General features: G+C 43.9%; 2 protein-coding genes across 3 annotated transcripts; one reads left to right on the forward strand and one right to left on the reverse strand.

Moving 5' to 3' along the window:
- The first annotated feature begins 378 nt into the window (after positions 1-378).
- Positions 379-5,008, forward strand: LOC124700414 (GDP-mannose transporter GONST1-like). Of its 2 annotated transcripts, XM_047232546.1 has the most exons (10): positions 379-666; positions 1,476-1,640; positions 1,804-2,029; positions 2,138-2,277; positions 2,751-2,880; positions 3,061-3,159; positions 3,330-3,484; positions 4,027-4,143; positions 4,228-4,325; positions 4,416-5,008. In XM_047232546.1, the coding sequence occupies exons 1-10, from the start codon at positions 662-664 to the stop codon at positions 4,472-4,474; spliced, it is 1,194 nt and encodes a 397-aa protein (XP_047088502.1). In that variant the 5' UTR covers positions 379-661; the 3' UTR covers positions 4,475-5,008. The 2 variants fall into 2 exon arrangements, with proteins under 2 accessions (XP_047088502.1, XP_047088503.1); XM_047232547.1 differs by lacking the exon at positions 379-666 and having other exon boundaries at positions 1,531-1,644.
- Positions 5,009-14,043: 9,035 nt separating this feature from the next.
- LOC124700415 (putative lipase ROG1) lies at positions 14,044-18,449 on the reverse strand. The gene is made up of 10 exons (XM_047232549.1): positions 18,262-18,449; positions 17,364-17,431; positions 17,073-17,143; positions 16,552-16,818; positions 15,972-16,132; positions 15,804-15,859; positions 15,629-15,681; positions 15,428-15,551; positions 15,006-15,103; positions 14,044-14,452 (listed from the first exon to the last, which is right to left on the reverse strand). The coding sequence occupies exons 1-10, from the start codon at positions 18,447-18,449 to the stop codon at positions 14,381-14,383; spliced, it is 1,158 nt and encodes a 385-aa protein (XP_047088505.1). The 3' UTR covers positions 14,044-14,380.
- Between the last annotated feature and the right edge of the window lie 351 nt (positions 18,450-18,800).

Consider the following 18,800-nt stretch of genomic DNA (forward strand, 5'->3'; position numbering starts at 1 on the left):
GTTAAGCAAGCAATCATGGCAATAGCACAAGATTTAAACAAGATCTATATGTATCAATCTTATTTTAATAAAAGTTTTTATTGGTTCCAAAATTTGGAACTAGAGAAATTTATTTTGTTTGTTTTGAAATTTTTGGGATGTTACACCTTTTTTGTCCGGAGCGCCCCAAATCCCTTTGGGGGACGGTTTGGGGGACGCGACTGGAGATGCTCTAAAGCTTGATCAAGATCAGACCAATTCGTGGTCCAATCTGCGCGGACCGTTGATTGTTAGCTGGTGCGCGACGGCCGCGCCGTAGTTGACTTGCTAACTGGCCATGTTGCCGCGACAGCCAGCAAAACATACGCTCTTCTTGCGACGGCCCACGCCGGCCAGTACCACTTGATGATTTGCTGACTTGCCGGCTGACTCTCCAGCGGCGACCTTCCGCCTCCTCCTCGCCGCTCCTCCCTGATCCCTCGCCCCGATCCTGCCCCGCTCACCGCCGCTCCAGCCTCCCCACTCGCCTCTATCTGGCCGGCCGCCTCCTCACCGGAGCTAGCCGGACCAGATCACCGGGAAGCACCCCGTGGACCGTCTGCGCCCGGCGGATCCCACCTCTGTCCTCCACCTCGTTACCGCGGCAACCCCCCAGCTCCCTCCCACGCTCGCCACTCCCGGAATGAGGTAATCCCTCCCTCTCCCCCTCTGTCTATCATGTGGTTTCCTCTGAACTAGCATGTCTACTTATGTGTATTTGCAATGGATTGAAGCTAGGCTTAGGTGGATCTGAAAGTTCTCGCATATGTTGACTAATGAATTTCTAAACCGTCGTTTTGACTGAGTAGTGTTCCTTTTGCTCTTGTCGCCGAGTATTCATGGTATTTAATTTGCTCTGTTCTTGGGCGCATCTGCAAGTTTATGTGTCCCTTTATGTGTTGTGCAGTTACTAAGATTCGAAAATGTGTGAATAAGTCGCTCGTATAGTGTACCCCTAACAATGTGTTAGTATAGTCCATAATTGGCCAATGGATGTGATTAAATTTTTCGATAAAGTGGATGTAACTAAATATCCTACAGTAGTTGAGGTGATGTTTGGAAAATATTTTCTGTGAATAGTCATTAAGATGTTTGAAACTTCAAACTTGGCCTGTTCAATTTCTCAACTGGACGCATACCAACTGTATTATGTTCCAAAATGTGCCAGGCACATGCAGTGGGACCATTCTGAACAAGTACTGGAACTTACCCATTTAGTTCGATTATATTTAGACTATGCAAATGCTATATTATGATTATGCTCCAGTATTATGCATTTTGAAGTGGCATCGGTTTCATTGGCTTGCTTTATTCCAGTGGTTCAGATTTTAATTCGAGATACTCGACAAGATAAAACCTAGCAAAAATGTGGCCTACTTGTAAACACAATAAACACTGATTAATGCACCAAATAAGTGGATTACTGTTGACCATAAGCATGCTGTTTTGCCTTGCAGAAACCCTCAGTTAGGCATTCATGTGGACCCTGGCACCTCTCCTGGGAGAAAAGTACCGGAGATTACGACTAGTCCACTCATGAATGGTGAAAAGAGTAAGCTCTGGGATCAGATTGGAGGACAAAGTTCACTGGCAAGTCCCATGAGGAGAGAAATCGGGAACAGGCATGTAAGCTTCCCTTTGATCTATGTGTCAAATAACCAAAGTAATCCTGAAAACATCTTGAGAATGGATCTCATTCTCACCCACTGGAATGAAAATTGTAATGTAAGCTGTTAACCTCAAGCTGACCCAGTTGATCGTGATTTTGATTTATATTTTCTCCAGATCTATGATGAGGTCCTTCTCTGCTGGTGAGATTGACTTGGAAGATTTAAAGACCTCAAAAGATAAAGATAGACCTTCAGGATCCCTTAGGCTCCCAAAAATTCAGAATCACTCTCTTCTATCTGGTCTTGCTTACTGCATAGCATCCTGTAGCATGATTTTAGTTAATAAGTTTGTTTTGTCTGGCTATGGTTTCAATGCTGGGATATCTCTGATGGTTTACCAGGTATATTACTGTTGCTGACTGTATACTTTTCATGCAATTGTGTTTTCCTTCTGCAGTGTGGCTATTGGGTGACATTGACAGTATTTTCTTCATCATGTTTGACTGCAGAACATTGTATCCGTGATCATAGTTTCCACACTGTCCCTCTCTGGTGTTATCCCAACTGAACCATTAACGTGGAAGTTAATCAAAGTTTGGTTGCCTGTGAACATCATATTTGTCGGAATGCTAATTACAAGCATGTTTAGGTGTGTACAAGATCTTCAAATCATTTTAATACGTGAATTCTTTTCGGTGCAGTTTATGTGGGTCTGTACTTATATACTTTTGTTCTCGGAGCATGGAATTGTTATCTGAATTAAGCAGTTGTTCTATGTTATGGTTATACACATTCCAAAATTGCTCTCTGTTTATTTGCTTAGCCATGAATAAAGTAACACAGTTGTGATATAATTGTTTCTCCTTTAATCACTATTGATGCTTAATAATATTTGGTTGCTCATATGTTTCACTTAGGGATAAAATGTTGCTGTGTTAAGGCTCATCTGTTTTACCTCTATTCATGTTCAATTTGTTAGTTTGGATGATGACAAACCTGAGTAATTTCTAAATTTGAGTTGAGCTTTTATGAGCCGTGAAGAAATTGTTTCTTGTAATAAGAAAATATCAGATTGAAAATTTAAGAAGTCCTGCAGTTTTTGATATTTTCTTTGCCTTTCAGTCTGAAGTACATCAATGTTGCAATGTTGACCATATTAAAGAATGTCGCCAATGTTCTTACTGCTTCTGGGGAAACCTACTTCTTTAAGAAGCAGCATGATAGACAAGTTTGGATTTCTCTCACGTTGATGGTAGGTCATGAAGTTATGAATGTTTGAGCTGGACTTGAATGCCGAGGGGCATATTTTCTCTTCTATTGCTAAATAATAGCAATTCACTACCATCTAAGCTCGTGTGTTCATGAGACATTGACTTAAAGTAACACACTATTATGCCCTTTAAGGCCTGACTCACCTCTGTTTCTTCTGTAGATAATTTCAGCCATTGCTGGAGGAATAACAGACCTGTCATTTAACGCAGTTGGCTATACATGGCAGATCATAAACTGTGTTTTAACAGCGTCATATTCGGTATTGTTCTTCTCAATGATTACAGCACGAGATGATTATCACATAGTTAGTCCTGCCACATGTTATAGATTCTTATATCCAGTTCCGTACATTCACTCTTGTTTATAGGAGAAATATCTACAGTTCTGAGATGCCTCATATATACATTTTAACAACTATTTTTTTTCCAGCTTACACTGCGGCATGTAATGGACAGTGCTAAGGAAGCCACCAGGTCTGGCAATTTGAATGAGCTTTCGATGGTTTTACTGAATAACGTTCTATCACTACCATTGGGAGTTATCCTCGTGCTTGGTTTTAATGAAGTGGAGTACCTGTTGGAAACGTAAGCTCATGATTCAGACTTTATTTATTCACTTGTTCTAGCATGAACCTAATAAATGAAATGCAAACTGTGGATCTTCCATCTGTGTAACAAAAACTATTTGTCCTTTCCTGTCCTTCATGGCAACAACAACAACAACAACCAAGCCTTTCAGTCCCAAACAAGTTGGGGTAGGCTAGAGTTGAAACCCATAAGATCTCGAAGCCAAGTCATGGTTCCGGAACTTGGATAGCTAACTTCCATGCACCCCTGTCCATGGCTAAATCTTTGTCGAATCTTCCTGTCCTTCATGGCACACCAACATAAAATGATGTAGTCTAAAAGAGCCTGTTATGGACATGTCACCTGATTCTTTCCAGTAAGCTGATGTATAGCGTCAAATGTATTTATCTGCTACAAAGTGATCTGTAGGGTCGAAGGTGTTTATCTGCTAGTAACTTAGGCATGAACTTAGGTTCCTACAAGATACAATTCTAATATCCGGTAGAAAAAAATAGATAATTGCAAAGGCTACTTTTGTCTTATGGGAAATGAATTTGCAGGCCTCTCCTGAGGATGCCTATGTTTTGGCTAGTCATCACTGCTAGTGGAGTTTTGGGTCTTGCTATCAGCTTTACTTCGATGTGGTTTCTTCGTCAGACAAGCGCAACAACATATAGGTACAGAGTCTGATCAACCTTTCTAAAGTTGTTGCTCTTTACTCTTCTTGAGCTTCTAATGCGAACATTGTCCCCCTGTTGCAGTCTTGTAGGTTCCCTGAACAAGATCCCTCTCTCTATTTCCGGAATAATTCTCTTCAAAGTCCACACAAGCATGCAGAATTCCATCAGCATTCTGTTCGGTATGTTTTGTCTATGGTGAAGGCAAAGAGATTAATACCTTACAGCTGACACATACCACATTTCACTGACAATGAAACCATGCCCTGCAGGCCTACTAGCAGGAGTATTTTTCGCCAGGGCGAAGTTGCGGGGCAACTCCCAGTCCTAGTTCTTTGTATTTCCTAGAAGGCAGTGTCACATTCATCATCAGAGAGCAGGTTGCTCCCACAAATCACAACCTGGGAAATTTGTGCAGATGTGAGGTTCTTTCCCAGTTGGCAACGCAAGAGACAACATCACGTTAGTTATCCTGAGGCTTCGCCCTTTTCTCTCGAAGCTGTCTTGGGTTGGTGGTGGCATACATCTCATGCTTTCATGTAAGACACACGGTCAGATACTGCTGAAATCCCTGGCACATACATCTCATTCTCTCGAAGCTGTCTTAGTTATCCAGATCCCAGTCCATACATCTCATTCTTTCATGTAAGACACACGGTCAGATACTGCTGAAATCCCTGGCACTTGGGGACATAGATTACAAGGGTAAATACAGGTAACTGCAGATGCTTGTGTAGTTGACTATTGGGTTGGAGATCCCCCTCCTGAAACCTCAGCTCGACAGATTGTTACTGTATATTCTTTTGTCCTGGAGATACGCTGTTAATCCGGTTTACCCTGAGTCATGGGAAATTTTGGTTCAGGAGATCTTTTCAGTTTCCTTACACTTTATTCGCATTGCTGGTCAAAAGCACTCAAAGCAACTCAGGAACAATGCGTGCTGTGCAATCGTTTTTCAGAGCCCAGGTAGATGGATTTTCTTCAAAAAAAAAAAAAAAGAAAAAAGGAGAGAGAGCAAAGATAGATAGCGTGTGACAGGCTTAGCAGCTAGCAGCACGCAAGGCTCTGAAACGTGCATAGGCAAACGCTGCGAAAAAAACACAGCTCTGTCATCTGGGAAGCATTGTTCATGACTGTTGTATTGAGGTTTGACTGCTGCTGTGATTCCTGTGAGTGTCTCCCTATTGCTCGTAAGCTGTCCCTATGCTTTGGCATAAATGTCCTGGACGCTCTCCCTGTGTGAAAAAAGTATGAAAAAGGATATAGCAGAATAAATGAGGCAGACGAGACAGATGCGTCAATGCTCTTTGGACACGCGACATGACCTCTCACAAAGGAACCGAGAGGGGAGGAGGACTGGCACACATTCACTCGAGCAAGTATTCAATGTGGGTTCAGCACTGTCCTTTTCCTTGCACCCGGGTTGGTAGGCAAGATTTTTTGCATATCTGCATGTGACAGGATTTCGATTGAATGCAGCAGTAGTAGTAAACCTCTGCTGAAGGCTTGAGTTAGCCATGCATGGAAATCTTTTCTGTTGGCACCTTGGGCCGTTTGGAACAGTAGCATGTTTGCGGCGTACTAATTTGCATAAATATTGTACTCCCTCCGTCATAAATAGATGCCAAAGATTTATTTAAATTCGGATGTATCTATACACTAAATCGTGTCTAGATACATTCAAATTTAGACAAATTTTTGGCATCTATTTATGGACAGAGGTAGTACTAGCAATTTGAATTAATTCTCTCATGGAGAGATAAATCACCAGCGGCCATAGTTGATGCTAAACATCATGTGGAAATTCACATCTTTGAGAATTTATTTGGCGGCATACACATGTAAGGCTCAATTCAAAGGCATGATTCGCTCCTACATAATGGAGGTGGTTTGGAAAATTGGGCTCCCGAAAGTGTAAGCTATTCGCATGGCTAATCCTCCAAGATCGGGTATGGATGGCCGATCGCCTTGAACAACATGGATGACAGGGTTGCGATCTTTGCCAACTTTACAAATGAGAGGATGAGTTCATGGTTCACCTACTCTTAGAATGCCACTACACTACTTGACTTGGGATTCTGAAGTGGCAGTCTCTTTGGCCACCCTTCATCTCGGTTAAAGAATGGCGGAAACCGGTTACCAACATTAGTTTGCACTAGGTGAAAATCCTTGGCGTCCGTCGTCGTGCTAGTTAGCGGGGGATTTGGAATGAACGAAATGGAACGGTTTTTCGCAATATATCCACATGCGTCCCTTGGTACATAGTGGTGGAGATTAAGTTGGAGGCGGCGTTGTGGTTGATGGCGGATGGCGGGTGTAAAACACTTGGGTTCAATTGTAAAACATCACATGGAAATTCACGTCTCTTTGGCCACCCTTCACCTTGGTTAAAGAATGGTGGAAATTGGTTATCAACATCAATGTCACTAGACGAACGAACTTTGGTGTCCCTCATCATGCTAGTTAGTGGAGGATTTGAACGAACGAAATGGAAGGGTTTTTTCACAATGTATCCACAAACCACAATACCTAACTAGGTAGTGGTGACGATTAAGTTAGAGGCGACCTTGTGGGTGACGGCCAGTACAAAACAATAGGGTTTAAACATGCCACGAGAGAACAAGATGACGCGAAAGAATTTTAAAAACATTCAAACAATTGTGAATGTAAGTAGAATAAAATGTTCCGTACACTATGACTTGTCTACTTTGTTGGCTGACACACACAAGTTGGCAATCTTCCAGAGAATTGGAGTCATCTACGAGAAGCTCTGTGCAATCTTTGTGCAGGGAAAAAGGCTTAAACTTTCAAGTTCTGTTCTTACGCAGAATCGGTGTTCAGTTTTGAAGCGAATCCCTGGAGGACATGTCCTGGAAGCGAATCACATGCTTACAGGCACAAGTTCTTCAGAAGAAAAGACAAGGCACTCGCAATGATGAGCATAGCTCCAAGGCTCGAAAAGGTTTTTGTCTTGCTGTTTTGCCCTTTTCAGAGCCTTTATCTCTGAAAGGACACGTCCATTAATTTTTCAGGCTCATAAAACTCATAGTATTTTTGTTTTTGAACTTCAAACTCATTTTTTTCTTTGTTCAGACGATTCAGAGAACTCCCACCAGCTATACAGCTAGTACTGATGTACTGATGTACTGACAAGACAGGACCTTGTTACTTGTTAGTCCATCAAAATTAATGACAATGCAAAGTGATTTGTGATATCACACTCTTAATTAGTTAATTACAGCACGTGCTTATACAAGGAACTACTACTATAAGAAGCAGCTGTTAAAACATCACACCTCAGCTAGCTCCTTGATTTAATTAGTGCAACACCTCCAGACAACTATCAGTGGATCACACCCTGACCCAGCAGGCATTATAAGCTGCTCCTATACCTAGACCGACCAAAAAGAGGAGAGGATCTCAGCGCAACTTCTCCCAACAACTCACATCTGCTATCTGATGGATGGATCAAAGATGCTGGGAGGGTGTGAGCTCAAGCATCTTCAGAAGAGAAAACTGGCGCAAGCACGGTCACGGGTTGAGCACCCTCCTGTCGGCGCACCTGCATCTCCAGTTGAGCGGCTTGTAGTTGGTGGACCTCTCGTCGACGCCGTCGCCGCCGAAGGCCCTGGACAAGCGGAAGTGGCTTCCGGCCGCCGCGGCAACGGCGTGTTTGTCCCGCGGCGCCACCGGCACCTGCACCGCCTCGCACCGGCCGCAGAGGGCGCACCTTCCCTCGCACCGCGGCGGCCTGGAGCCGATCATCACCGCCGACATCGTCGCCGCCGCCTCCACCTGCATGAGGTCGATCGTTGGTTACACACCAAACCCTTTCATGGAGAGCAAGAGAAAAGAAACGGAAGAATGAGTCGGCCGATCCTCACCTCTGAAGCTGGAGCTGGCTCCTTGAGCTGATGATGATGTAGCCCTGTCCCTGCAAGAAAGCAGCGGCATTGTGATCTATCAGCATTCAGCAGGAAGCAGATAGAATGGGGAAGAAGATCAGGCGTGGTAGACACAGTGAGATTCTCGGGTACCTTGAAGAGTAGAGCCTAGGCCCTGGGAAGAGCACAAAAGGAGGAGCAGAAATGAGGAGTAAAGTAGTAGGAGTTCCATTAGGAGCTCGGCTGACTGAAGCTCTCTAGCTAAGCAGTAAGCACTCACAGATGAATAAGGCTGGTGCCAACGCACCGCCCCGCTCCCGCCCCGCCACGTCAGCTTTTGGCCCACTCTCACCCCACTCTCACCCCACTCTCACCACACGGTGCCAATGCACGCTATAGTCCCACTCTCACTTCTCTCTCCTCCACATCACCATTTCTTTTCCACATTAAGTTATTTCACTCGATTTTTTGTAGACATTCAAAATAATGCAAAAAAATTATTCAACTAAAAATGTTACCGATTACATAATAATTAATAAAAATACAAATTATGTTTCTTGTTTTTCTAAATAGCCTATATGACAAGTGTGTACTTGTGTTTGTATTTTGAACTGAAAGAGTAAAAAAGGAAAGAAAATAAAAGAAGGAAAGAAAATAAAAGAAGGAAAGAAAATAAAATAAAAACTGACATTTAAAGAATAAAAGAAGGAAAGAAAAAAAGAAAAAGAAAAAAAAACCGCCTTCTTCTACCTCTGGCCCGCGTCGCCCCGCCTCTCGCCCCTCCTCCCGCCCGCGTCGCCATCGCGTCGCCCCGCCTCCCGCCCCGCTCCCGCCTCCCTACCGCCGCCAACGCGGGCGCCAGCCGGGCGGGAGCGGGCGCTACCGCCGGGCGCCCCCGCCGGCGCCCCTCCCTCCCGTCCCGCCCGCCTCCAGCCCCTCTCCCGCCCCGCCCCGGGCGGTAGCGCCCCGGCTGCCGCCCGCGTTGGCACCAGCCTAAGTGAGTGAGTGAGTGAGTGAATGAGGGGAGGATGCAGTAGCTAGGATACTGCTACTTATATCAGAGATCGCGCGACGGCCACTGTTCACATGGGCAGGGGTTCCTTGCTGCCGTGGTGCTGAGAATAAATGGTCCACAGAGAGAGGCTATCTACACTACAGTGGTGGTGTGCTGGTACGAAGTACGGATCATGGCAATTGAATGCGGCTGAGCTCTGAAGCCATAAAGGCTTCTTCGTGCAACGCTTAATTTGGCCTTTGGCAGCGGCGAGAACGGAGAACAAGAGTTGGGAGAGAGAGGCGGCCAGGAGGGCGCAAAGGGCTGGGGGCAGGGATGGGCAATGCAACAGTGACGCTCTCAGCGAGCAGGCAGGCAGGGGCACGGATTAATGAGGTCCTTGGGCGAAACGGGCAAGGCGTACACGGCGCACCGAGCGCTGGAGCTGGAGAGGAAGGAAGCAGGGGGAGGTGCAACGCGAGCAGAATCGGCAGAGGCCGCTTACGCGGGACTGGGATCGTTGCCAAAATAGAGGGGACCCGCCCCTGCCCCCGCGCAGATCCTTCTTCCCTGCAAAGAAAATAGGGCCGAGGATTTCAAGAGGCAGCTGAGTGACGATGGTGACCGGAGCTAGCTTGGGCTACTTGCCACCGCACTTGTTCCTCACAACAGTACACAGCTGCTGATGGCTTGCTAGAATTGTCAAATGGCAAATCATTTCTCTCCTTCTCCGCCTAAGAGCATCTCTAGCAGATACCCCATATCGGCTTAGAAACGGAAGTTTGGGCCCATATGGGGTTTTCGGTTGTTTTTGGGCTAGATTAGTGTTTGAGAGATGATGTTGCTTCGTGCCGTGTTGGGGGTGTCGCTACCCATTCACGCGCCCAAACGAGGCCATTTTTTCTAGAGTATTTGAATACACAACCATTTTATTAAACATAGCATACAAATAAATATATTTGCTAAAATTATTTTCAAATTAAAATACAACAGACAATAAGAAACTAAACAAAAATAATAAAAGTTGGGCTAGATCAAGGCGCGCCCTTGGTCTTCGCGCTGTTTTACATGTAGACTGGGATGTGCATTAGTTTTTTCTGTTAGTAGCTGGCTGCACCCTCCATGGAGGCGTGATCTTGTAACGAACTAATCTTCTTCTTTGCAATGAAATAAAACGCAATATCATTGCGTTTTCTTGAAAAAAAAGATCAAGGTGCCGCCGCATTTGCTGATAATCCTTTGACCCTCTACAGATGCTCAACGAGATTGAAATTGCTCATGAACATTGATGTCCATTGATGTCACCTCATGATCCACCTCCGTAAGAGTGTCCTGACACTCATAGGGACCAATATCTGTCCTGACCCGATTCTTGCTGTCATCCTCGATGATCATGTTATGCATGATCACACAAGCATGCATCACCTCCCACATTTGGTCGTGAGACCAGCTTAGAGTAGGATACCGAATAATAACAAATTGAGCTTGAACCACACCAAATGCCTGCTCGACATCCTTCCCGCAGGCCTCCTGCCGCGAAGCAAAGTGAAAATTCTTTTGACCTGATGGCACCGGGATTGTTTTGATAAAAGTTGTCTATTTTAGATATATACCATCGGCTAGATGATAGCCTTTAGTATATTAGTGGTGATGGCTCCCAGGTGCAGGAGATCAATTGTATTACTTTTCAATAAGAATGGTTGTCGAACCCACGAGGAGTTGAAGGTATTGATTAGCAAATTCGACAAGAAAGCAGTAATAATAAAGTAGCAGTTTTGGTGTTTTTGGGTGTACAATTTGCATTAAAATTAAAGTGCAGAAAGTAAATAGAAAATAATAAAAAGCTCTTGATGAGAGAAAAGCCCAATCCTCTGCGCGTGCGTGCGTGGGTGCGTGGGTGCGTGTGTGCGTGACTAAAGTTTCCGAGGGCGGCATGGATTCATTAGCATCAGAGTTCTGAACAACACGATAAATATTTTGTCAAGCTTCATTCAATTAGGGGCGAAGCCTAAGTTAGGTGTAGCCACAGCCCTTATGATGGTTCCTAGATCCATTTTCATGAGCAAGTATAGAAATCATTAAGACATAAATGTCCCATCATAGCCATAAGATCATTGGTCCCCGATATAAACCCCTCTAATGCAACCCATAGTATTGGAAGACGGTTTCTGTCATTCTGACCCACACTAATGCATTACATTAAAGTGCATCCCTATGAGCCCATATAGGTGAAGCAATATGCATGTGACATTCACATAAAACCATCGTATAACAACATAAAAGATAGAAAACTTGACCAAATACTCATTGCACATCATATATAATCATAGTCAGATCATCCTATGCCCTCGGGAACGTGAGGAACTACTCACAAATGTCAAACATGATATGGACCAGAGGCATAATAGTTACAACACATTCTGAATATATAATCTCCACACCAAATAATGATGAAGTACCAATCACGAACATGCAATATCACTAAAAATAATATCCGGGCTTCAATTCAACACATACTATGAGGGTGATGACGTCGGTCTCGTAGATGGAGATGGTGGTGATGATGGTGTTGATGGAGATGCCTCCTCCCAAGCCAAAGAGGAGTGAGGATGTCGATGGCGTCAATTTCCCCTTCACCGGAGGCACCAGTGCAGTAGGATCTGCCCTCTCTCGGAGTAGGAGAGGACTTTCGCCTCCGCTCCGCCTCAATAAATTTCGGGAAAATATGGCTTAGGTTTTTAGGCGAAACGAACCTTCTGGAATGAAAGGGGACCGAAACGATGCCCGAGGTGCGAACGACCTCGGGTGGCGCGCCCTACATGTTTGGGCGCGCCACCTGGTCCGTTCGACCCTTGTGGCTCCCCTCGCGTGATTCTTTTGTCCACTGTCCTTCTCCAGGTGAAAAACTGATCGCGTATTTTTCCCTCGATTTTTAGCGATCCAAAAAGTCCTGAAACAAATAAAATATGAAAAATGAGGTTTTCTGCCTCCCAGGAATTAAATACCAATGAAAGGGACTTTGTAGAAAAATCCCGAAAATCGACTAAAAATGCATAGATAATGATGTATGATGACAAATAACAATGAAAACTAATCGTATATGTAGCAATAAAGATGATGCAAAATGCACGTATCTCGCATAGTTGCATGGTGGAGGATGACTTTCCACTAGTTCGCTAAACACCGGAGACCGCTGCAACACGTTGATGTCATTGTGTGATCTCGCCATGCCAAAAAAGAATGTCAAATCTATAGGTCATAATTTGCCACAACTTCAAGCACCACACTGCAATATCCATGACGCCATTTCTATATACCTTGCTAAGCAAACGCGCAGTTCTTCCATGACCAGTGCATACAATCGATGCTTCCAAGCATCGCAGGGAATCCTCTCACTGCATTTTGGGCCATGATCCTTGCATTCTCTTCTTCAGTTGGCTCTCTCAAGTAGTATTTGCCAAACTTTTCCACCACATCTTGGCAAAACTTGTACATGCACTCAATGGCAGTAGACTCACTCATGCGAAGGTAGTCGTCATGTGTATCTGGAGGTGCCCCGTATGCAAGCATTCTCATGGCGGTGGTGCACTTCTGAAGACGAGAACCTGGCCGTTCCAACAATGTTGTGCTTCAACTTGAAGTAGGGGTCGAACTCTCGAACACCGTGGAGCATATTCATGAACAAACCCTTGCTCATCCTATACCGGTGCCGAAAATTGTCGGCATGTATTGCGCCATCTGCGAAGTAGTCGTTGTGCAGCATGGTATGCCGCTCCATCCTCTCCCGGGGCTTCGACTTCTTTCTTCCCGCCTTTGAACCTCTGCCGTGCGGCCTTTTCCTCTTCTCCGTGTCGGCGTTAAGCATGTTTTGGAGGGACGCGACGATCGATAAATGCTCCTGAATGTGATCATCGAAGGCTTGCTCGTCCTCCATCATTTGGACGATCATCTCGTCGTCGCTATCCATGTCTGAAGCGAAACAAATGGTTAAAATTTATCTGCGGCAGAGGAGGCAACGAACAACGACATGTCGCGCCTACCAAACAAGCCGCTGAACACCTTCTGTGCGCGGAGGAGGGGCGGATTTGCCGGCGCGTTCTGGGACGCGTTGGCGAAGCGGCGGCGGCAAAAAGGACGGCAAGGAGCCAGCCGTCATGATAGTGCCCGACTCAGGAGATATTGGCCTTCGAGATGGCGGACAAATCGAGCGGCGGCGCATGGGTGGGAGGCACGGGAGGGGAGGCGCGACGAGAAATAAAAGGCGGGAACCAACCGTTCTGGATTTGGTCGCCGACAGGTGGGCACCCGCCTCGCTTCTCGCTCTGTCCGGCGCGCCCGGAGCTTCCCCTGCGGAGCAGGGACGAGCTCGGGATGCCGGACAATGTATTGGGCCGCGCCGGGCGGAAGGAGACTTTGAGACGCGCGACTGGGACTGAAAAAATGCCTGGCGTGCCCCAAAGACCTTTGGGAACGCGACCGGAGATGCTCTTACATTTCAATACCCAGGAGATGAGGAAACATTTCAATACCCAAGAGATGAGGAGAGACACCTTTTTGTTGATGATCGGTCCTCGTACACCGCGTTCAAATAATGTCACAACTCATAAGATAACTTGAGTATTTTACTTCTTCTATTCACAGTTTCTCGCGTTATAGGTTTAGCTAAAGTTAAAATTTGTAAACTTTGACCATGAATAGAATAAAAAAATACTATCAACATTCATAATATCATATGCATATAGTTTGAAAACATACTTTATAACAATTCTAATATAATACATTTTAAATAGTAGAAGTTATTGTTTTCTTTCTAAATATGTGATTAAACTTTACAAAGTTTAACTTTAACTAACCCAAAATGCTAATTATGAACGGAGGGGCAGATATCAGTGCAGGTGTAAACAGTCAAAGGGCTGGGGATTAAAAGAGATTTCAGGTCAAGCTCTCAAGACATGCTGCAGCAGCAAAGCATGCACGGCAAGGAGTCAATAGCCGTAATCCTCGCTACGAGTTCTCTGCTCGAGATGCAACAGAATTTTATTAGTATACTGTACTGATCAACAACAGATTGTGGTCCATTACATGCGTGCATGCATGCATGCACACTGACCTACTGAAGCATGAAGCATGGAAATGAGAAAAGAACCTACGAGCCTCAGAAGGTTACAGTAAGCAAATGCAGACCCAGCACTCATTTACCATGGGTTCTACACTTCTACTTGTTCCACTGTAGTAGTATATATATCTCTAATCTTTCCTTCAAAACTAGGAATGAGAAAAAAATATTTTGTCCTTTATCCTATTCAATTGAAACTGAATCTCCAAACAGAAGAGAAATCTGCACCGCCTCAGCTCCATGTCAATAAATAAAATGGTCAATCATGTGGAAAATCACGTCAGCCCCATCTGAATTCAAGAAATAGGTCTTAACCTGCAACACAAGAAAGAAATAAAAAGAACGAATCAGTTTCTCAGACGGTGACAACTCAATGACTTTGCTTCAACCTACTACTTATCAACCGACTGATTGCATCATATTTCAGTTTGGGCAAATGTTAACTCATATGGCAAAAGACAGCTCTGTACCTTTCCCCCCTTTTTTCAAGAACAAAATGAATAAAGCTACCCAGCCATGCAAGTTGAGCTAAACCTTATATTCTGTGATTGCAGCTATAACGCATAGGCACCAAGCTATCCTGAATAGGCGTAAAATGGAGGGCCTGCTATGTTTGACAGCAAGGACTGCATCCGTATTCGTCCGTGACAACCTACCAACTTAAATGTGAGCCTTTTCTATCTCTTGTGTCGGTGCAACTATGCCCCACATGATCAACTACTGATACTATCATAGAAGAAGCATATGTAGCATTCTGGAATCAGCAGTGCAAGCATGGACAGTATTGCAGTTAATCAGGAAAGAGTGATCATTTCTTGTCCTACACCATAATTGAATCTCTTGGCACTAGGGCATTTCTAGAACATACCTGAATGGTGCTATGAGCAAAAATCTTTTGTCTACTTTTCTTGAAGCTAACATCTACCCTTTCCCAAGGAATTCTATTCAGGCTCTTGAGCATCACTTCTGAAAGTTGAAGACAGGTCAATTCGGTTAGGGAAAAACATCATCTTAATCATCATGAATAAATGGAACCATATTGGATATAATGCAGAGCACACTAAATAACAAAAAAACAGCTCCAATGAAAACATTTACCAGCCTAAAGGCATAATAGTTTATGGTTTCTGCTGGTTTATCAAGTCTTTTTTACAGTGAACGGTAAATCATTGTGGATTCTCTGGTATACTAATACCTCCATTCCTGCTCTTAGTCTCTCCTACTTAAATAGATTTACATACAAACATAATATGATTACATGGGGAGAGGGAGAGGGGGTCAGTATCTTGCCTTCCATGTCACTTGTTGTTTTTGCTTGGTAAATCATGGCATCCGAAAAATCAACATCCTGAGCCTTTGGTTTTTCCACATATACAACATGTGGATATTTACTATCATTCACAAAATCTTGTTTCTGATGCAGAGGGAATTTCCAAATATAAGAACACTTTTACAAACTACATATGGGATAATAATAAATACACTACTTACTTTCGGAAGTTCATGTTGACGGCGTATTGAAGATGTCCTCCAGCCAACAATGACTGAACTTTAAGTCAAGGACATAATACAATGGTATCAAGAAATTAATTGGTAAATAGATAACGAATATGTTTATATACATCTGCTAAGTAGAAGTTAAGTAGTATATATGGAAGAAGGATACAATCGCCACAAACATTTGAGTAAGCAACACGGCGCTTGAAAGAACGAAGAGCTGATCTGCACACAGAAACAAGTATAAGATATGCTAAAATAATGAACATAAAATGCACCTGTTTTGTGACACGATGAGATCTAATTTTATGGCAGTTCATGCATATATATGGCATACATGAAATGAAGATCTCCGTAATCAGTGACCATTTGAAGAAGTAAAGGTGGCTTCTCCTCTTCAATATCCTTCAGAAACAGATGTTTTCCACTTCTCCCAGCAAGCCAAGACATACGGAAAGCCATCTTTTCCAATCTATAGGAACCGCGAAGAAGGGGCATCTGCATATAGCAATCAAGAATAGAGTCAATGAATCTGCCAGTTTGCCACACCGCCATATGAGATGCACCCGCTAGAACCAGAAAGCTACTAGTACTTGCCAGTGACGGATATTTGGAGCAGAAAAGCTGCACACATTTAATAGTAGAAAACAAAATTAAGTAACACTAATAGGTACGGTAGCAACTATGGGAACGTAGCATTTAGAATGGCTTAATTTGGAATACCTACATCATTTCTAATTTCACATCAAACTAATTACCTTCTAACTGAACAAAGCCCAGTTGTAACATACAGAATTGGGTAATTCAAATTTAAGGTATTCCATCATGCAAGTTAAAACTACAACTCAACAAGTTGAGATCTGGCAAAGGCACAAGATATAGGTAAAGCGGAAACCAGTGCAAAATTTGAACAAAACCTGCTTGTGTGATCTCGTGCCAAGGTGTGGTGTTGCAAAAGTTATAAAGTTCATGGGCTCCAAACCAGCAATCTTGCCTCGATCCGTCGGTTGATTCCTACGAGCATCATTGACATCCTTTTCACACTCTTCATTACAATCAGTTTGTGTAGCAGTTTCATTCTCATATAGTAATGCAATGGCGTATCTTGCAATCAATCCACCCAATGAGTGTGCAACAAAGGAGATCTTCTTAAGTTCTGGTCTACATTTAACAACTGAAATCACCTAAATTAATAAAGTACAGGTTAAATGAAAGGAATGAAGACAAGGTAGAGAGTAATAGGAGGTGGTAAACTGAAAATACCAAACAAAGATGAGTTTAAGTAATCGGCAGAGGGGAAATCCCCCACCTGAAATAATAAAATAGAAATTCTGTGTACCCTTTATCGAAAAAAGTAATTCCATTTACATTATAGATCTTTCAGGCTAGCTCAGCTTTGTATATTAATTTTCCCAATATGAATTTATCAATAACTTGCCTCGTCTGCTAATCTCCTTCCCATCACATCAACACCATGAAAAGTTCGAGTTGCCGAGTTGCATCCACTACCTGGCACAGAGCAAAGAAAAAAAACCATTTACCATAAAGAAGCACCGTGTAAATGTGGATTATGTTGAGGGTCATGCCATTAACGAAATTGTGAAGTACATAATTCTCCATTATACATATCCAAATTAGGGGTCCATTCCCAACTGAAAGAGCGCTGTTGTTGATTTTAAATGTACTTGGCAAAACAGTAACATACTTCAAAAGATGCTGTTGAACTTACAGTGAACTACAACATCCTCGGGGTGTTTTTTGATGAAATGTTTTGCTGCGTAAACCCAATCATCTGCACTGCATGGTAGAAAGGGAAAACATTTGAAAAGAAACATGGAAACACACGTCTCCTCACAGCACAATTGTACTACAATGTAGAAAGCGGAAGTATTTGAAAAAAAAAATCGGGTGGAGGGTTTTGCGCATTATTACATGTCTTCAACACTTGCATTAGTTTCTGTACGTAAGAACATACATATATAAGCAGCGAAGTATCACTGCTAGTAAATTAAATACTATTGCACATTGCTCCAAGGGAATTATCATCTTTTCTGTTCTCCACCGGAAGTATCAGTCTTTCCTATTCTCCACATGAAGTTGCTGATACGCGCGTATATATAACTTCCAACATTTCCGAAGGTATCTACTGAAAGCTAGCTCTTAATTCCTAAGCAATCGAAAACAAAGTGAACCAGCATTTCCTAAGCATTTATTGTGGGGTATTCTGCTACATTGGCGACCTTCTGATATAGCTATACGCAACAATACAAGTGTCAATACAAGTGTTTCTCTTGAGAAATATCAGCATTTAATTTTTTATCATGTCAATATAAGTGTTTAAGCATAGCATCTAAAATTAACAGCCTAGTGATTTGAAATGGATATTTCCCCTTTCCATCATAGGTTCATCAGGTAGCAGAGCGTCAGGCAGATCAATAACGATCCTAAAATTATCAAGCCTTTTGTCCACAACAAATCCTTTTCTTTTTAAATGATCCACAACAAAGGCTTTAGTTTAGAAGTCAAGGAGCTAATCAGTTGTGTACTTGTGTGTGTGCTGTCTCTGGTTGGTGAAAAGCAGTAAAAAGGAGCAGGGGAAAAAAGGCAGAGGAGATGGAATCAATCACCTGCCGACGATCCCATTGACCGTGACGACGAGATGCGTCGGCGCCGGCCTGCTCCCCTCCTCTTCGGCGCCGGAGCCCGAGGGCCCCTCGTCGGCGGCGGACACCGTGAAGCACCCCGGCCGCGGGCACGCCGCCGGCAGCCACCTCCTCCTCCCCCTTCTCCTCTCCCCGCCGTCTCCCTGCGCCATTCCTGCCTGGATTTTGACTTCGCCGCCGGAGCTGTGGCTGGATTTCAGAAGTCGCCCAGAACTTTGTACTGCTCGGTGACGCGAGCGGGCGGCGCGATGTGGGTGCTGACGGGGTGAGCTGAGGTGAGGCGAGGCGTGGCGCGAGAGCTCAACCGAATTGGCTGGGGTTTAGCTTCTGTTTGTTTGTGCAGGAGGATGTTAGTGGTGGATCACCACCACTTCAGTCCGGCTTCTGATCCTGTCCTTCTTTCTTTCCTCCGGAAATCGGATGCGGTACCGCGAGCTGCTACGGAATCAGACAGATGGATGGATCTGGTGCGATTGGTGGCAACAGTCGAGATGCTAATTTAC

The sequence above is a fragment of the Lolium rigidum genome, chromosome 3, assembly GCF_022539505.1.
Source record: "Lolium rigidum isolate FL_2022 chromosome 3, APGP_CSIRO_Lrig_0.1, whole genome shotgun sequence".
NCBI lineage: Eukaryota > Viridiplantae > Streptophyta > Magnoliopsida > Poales > Poaceae > Lolium > Lolium rigidum.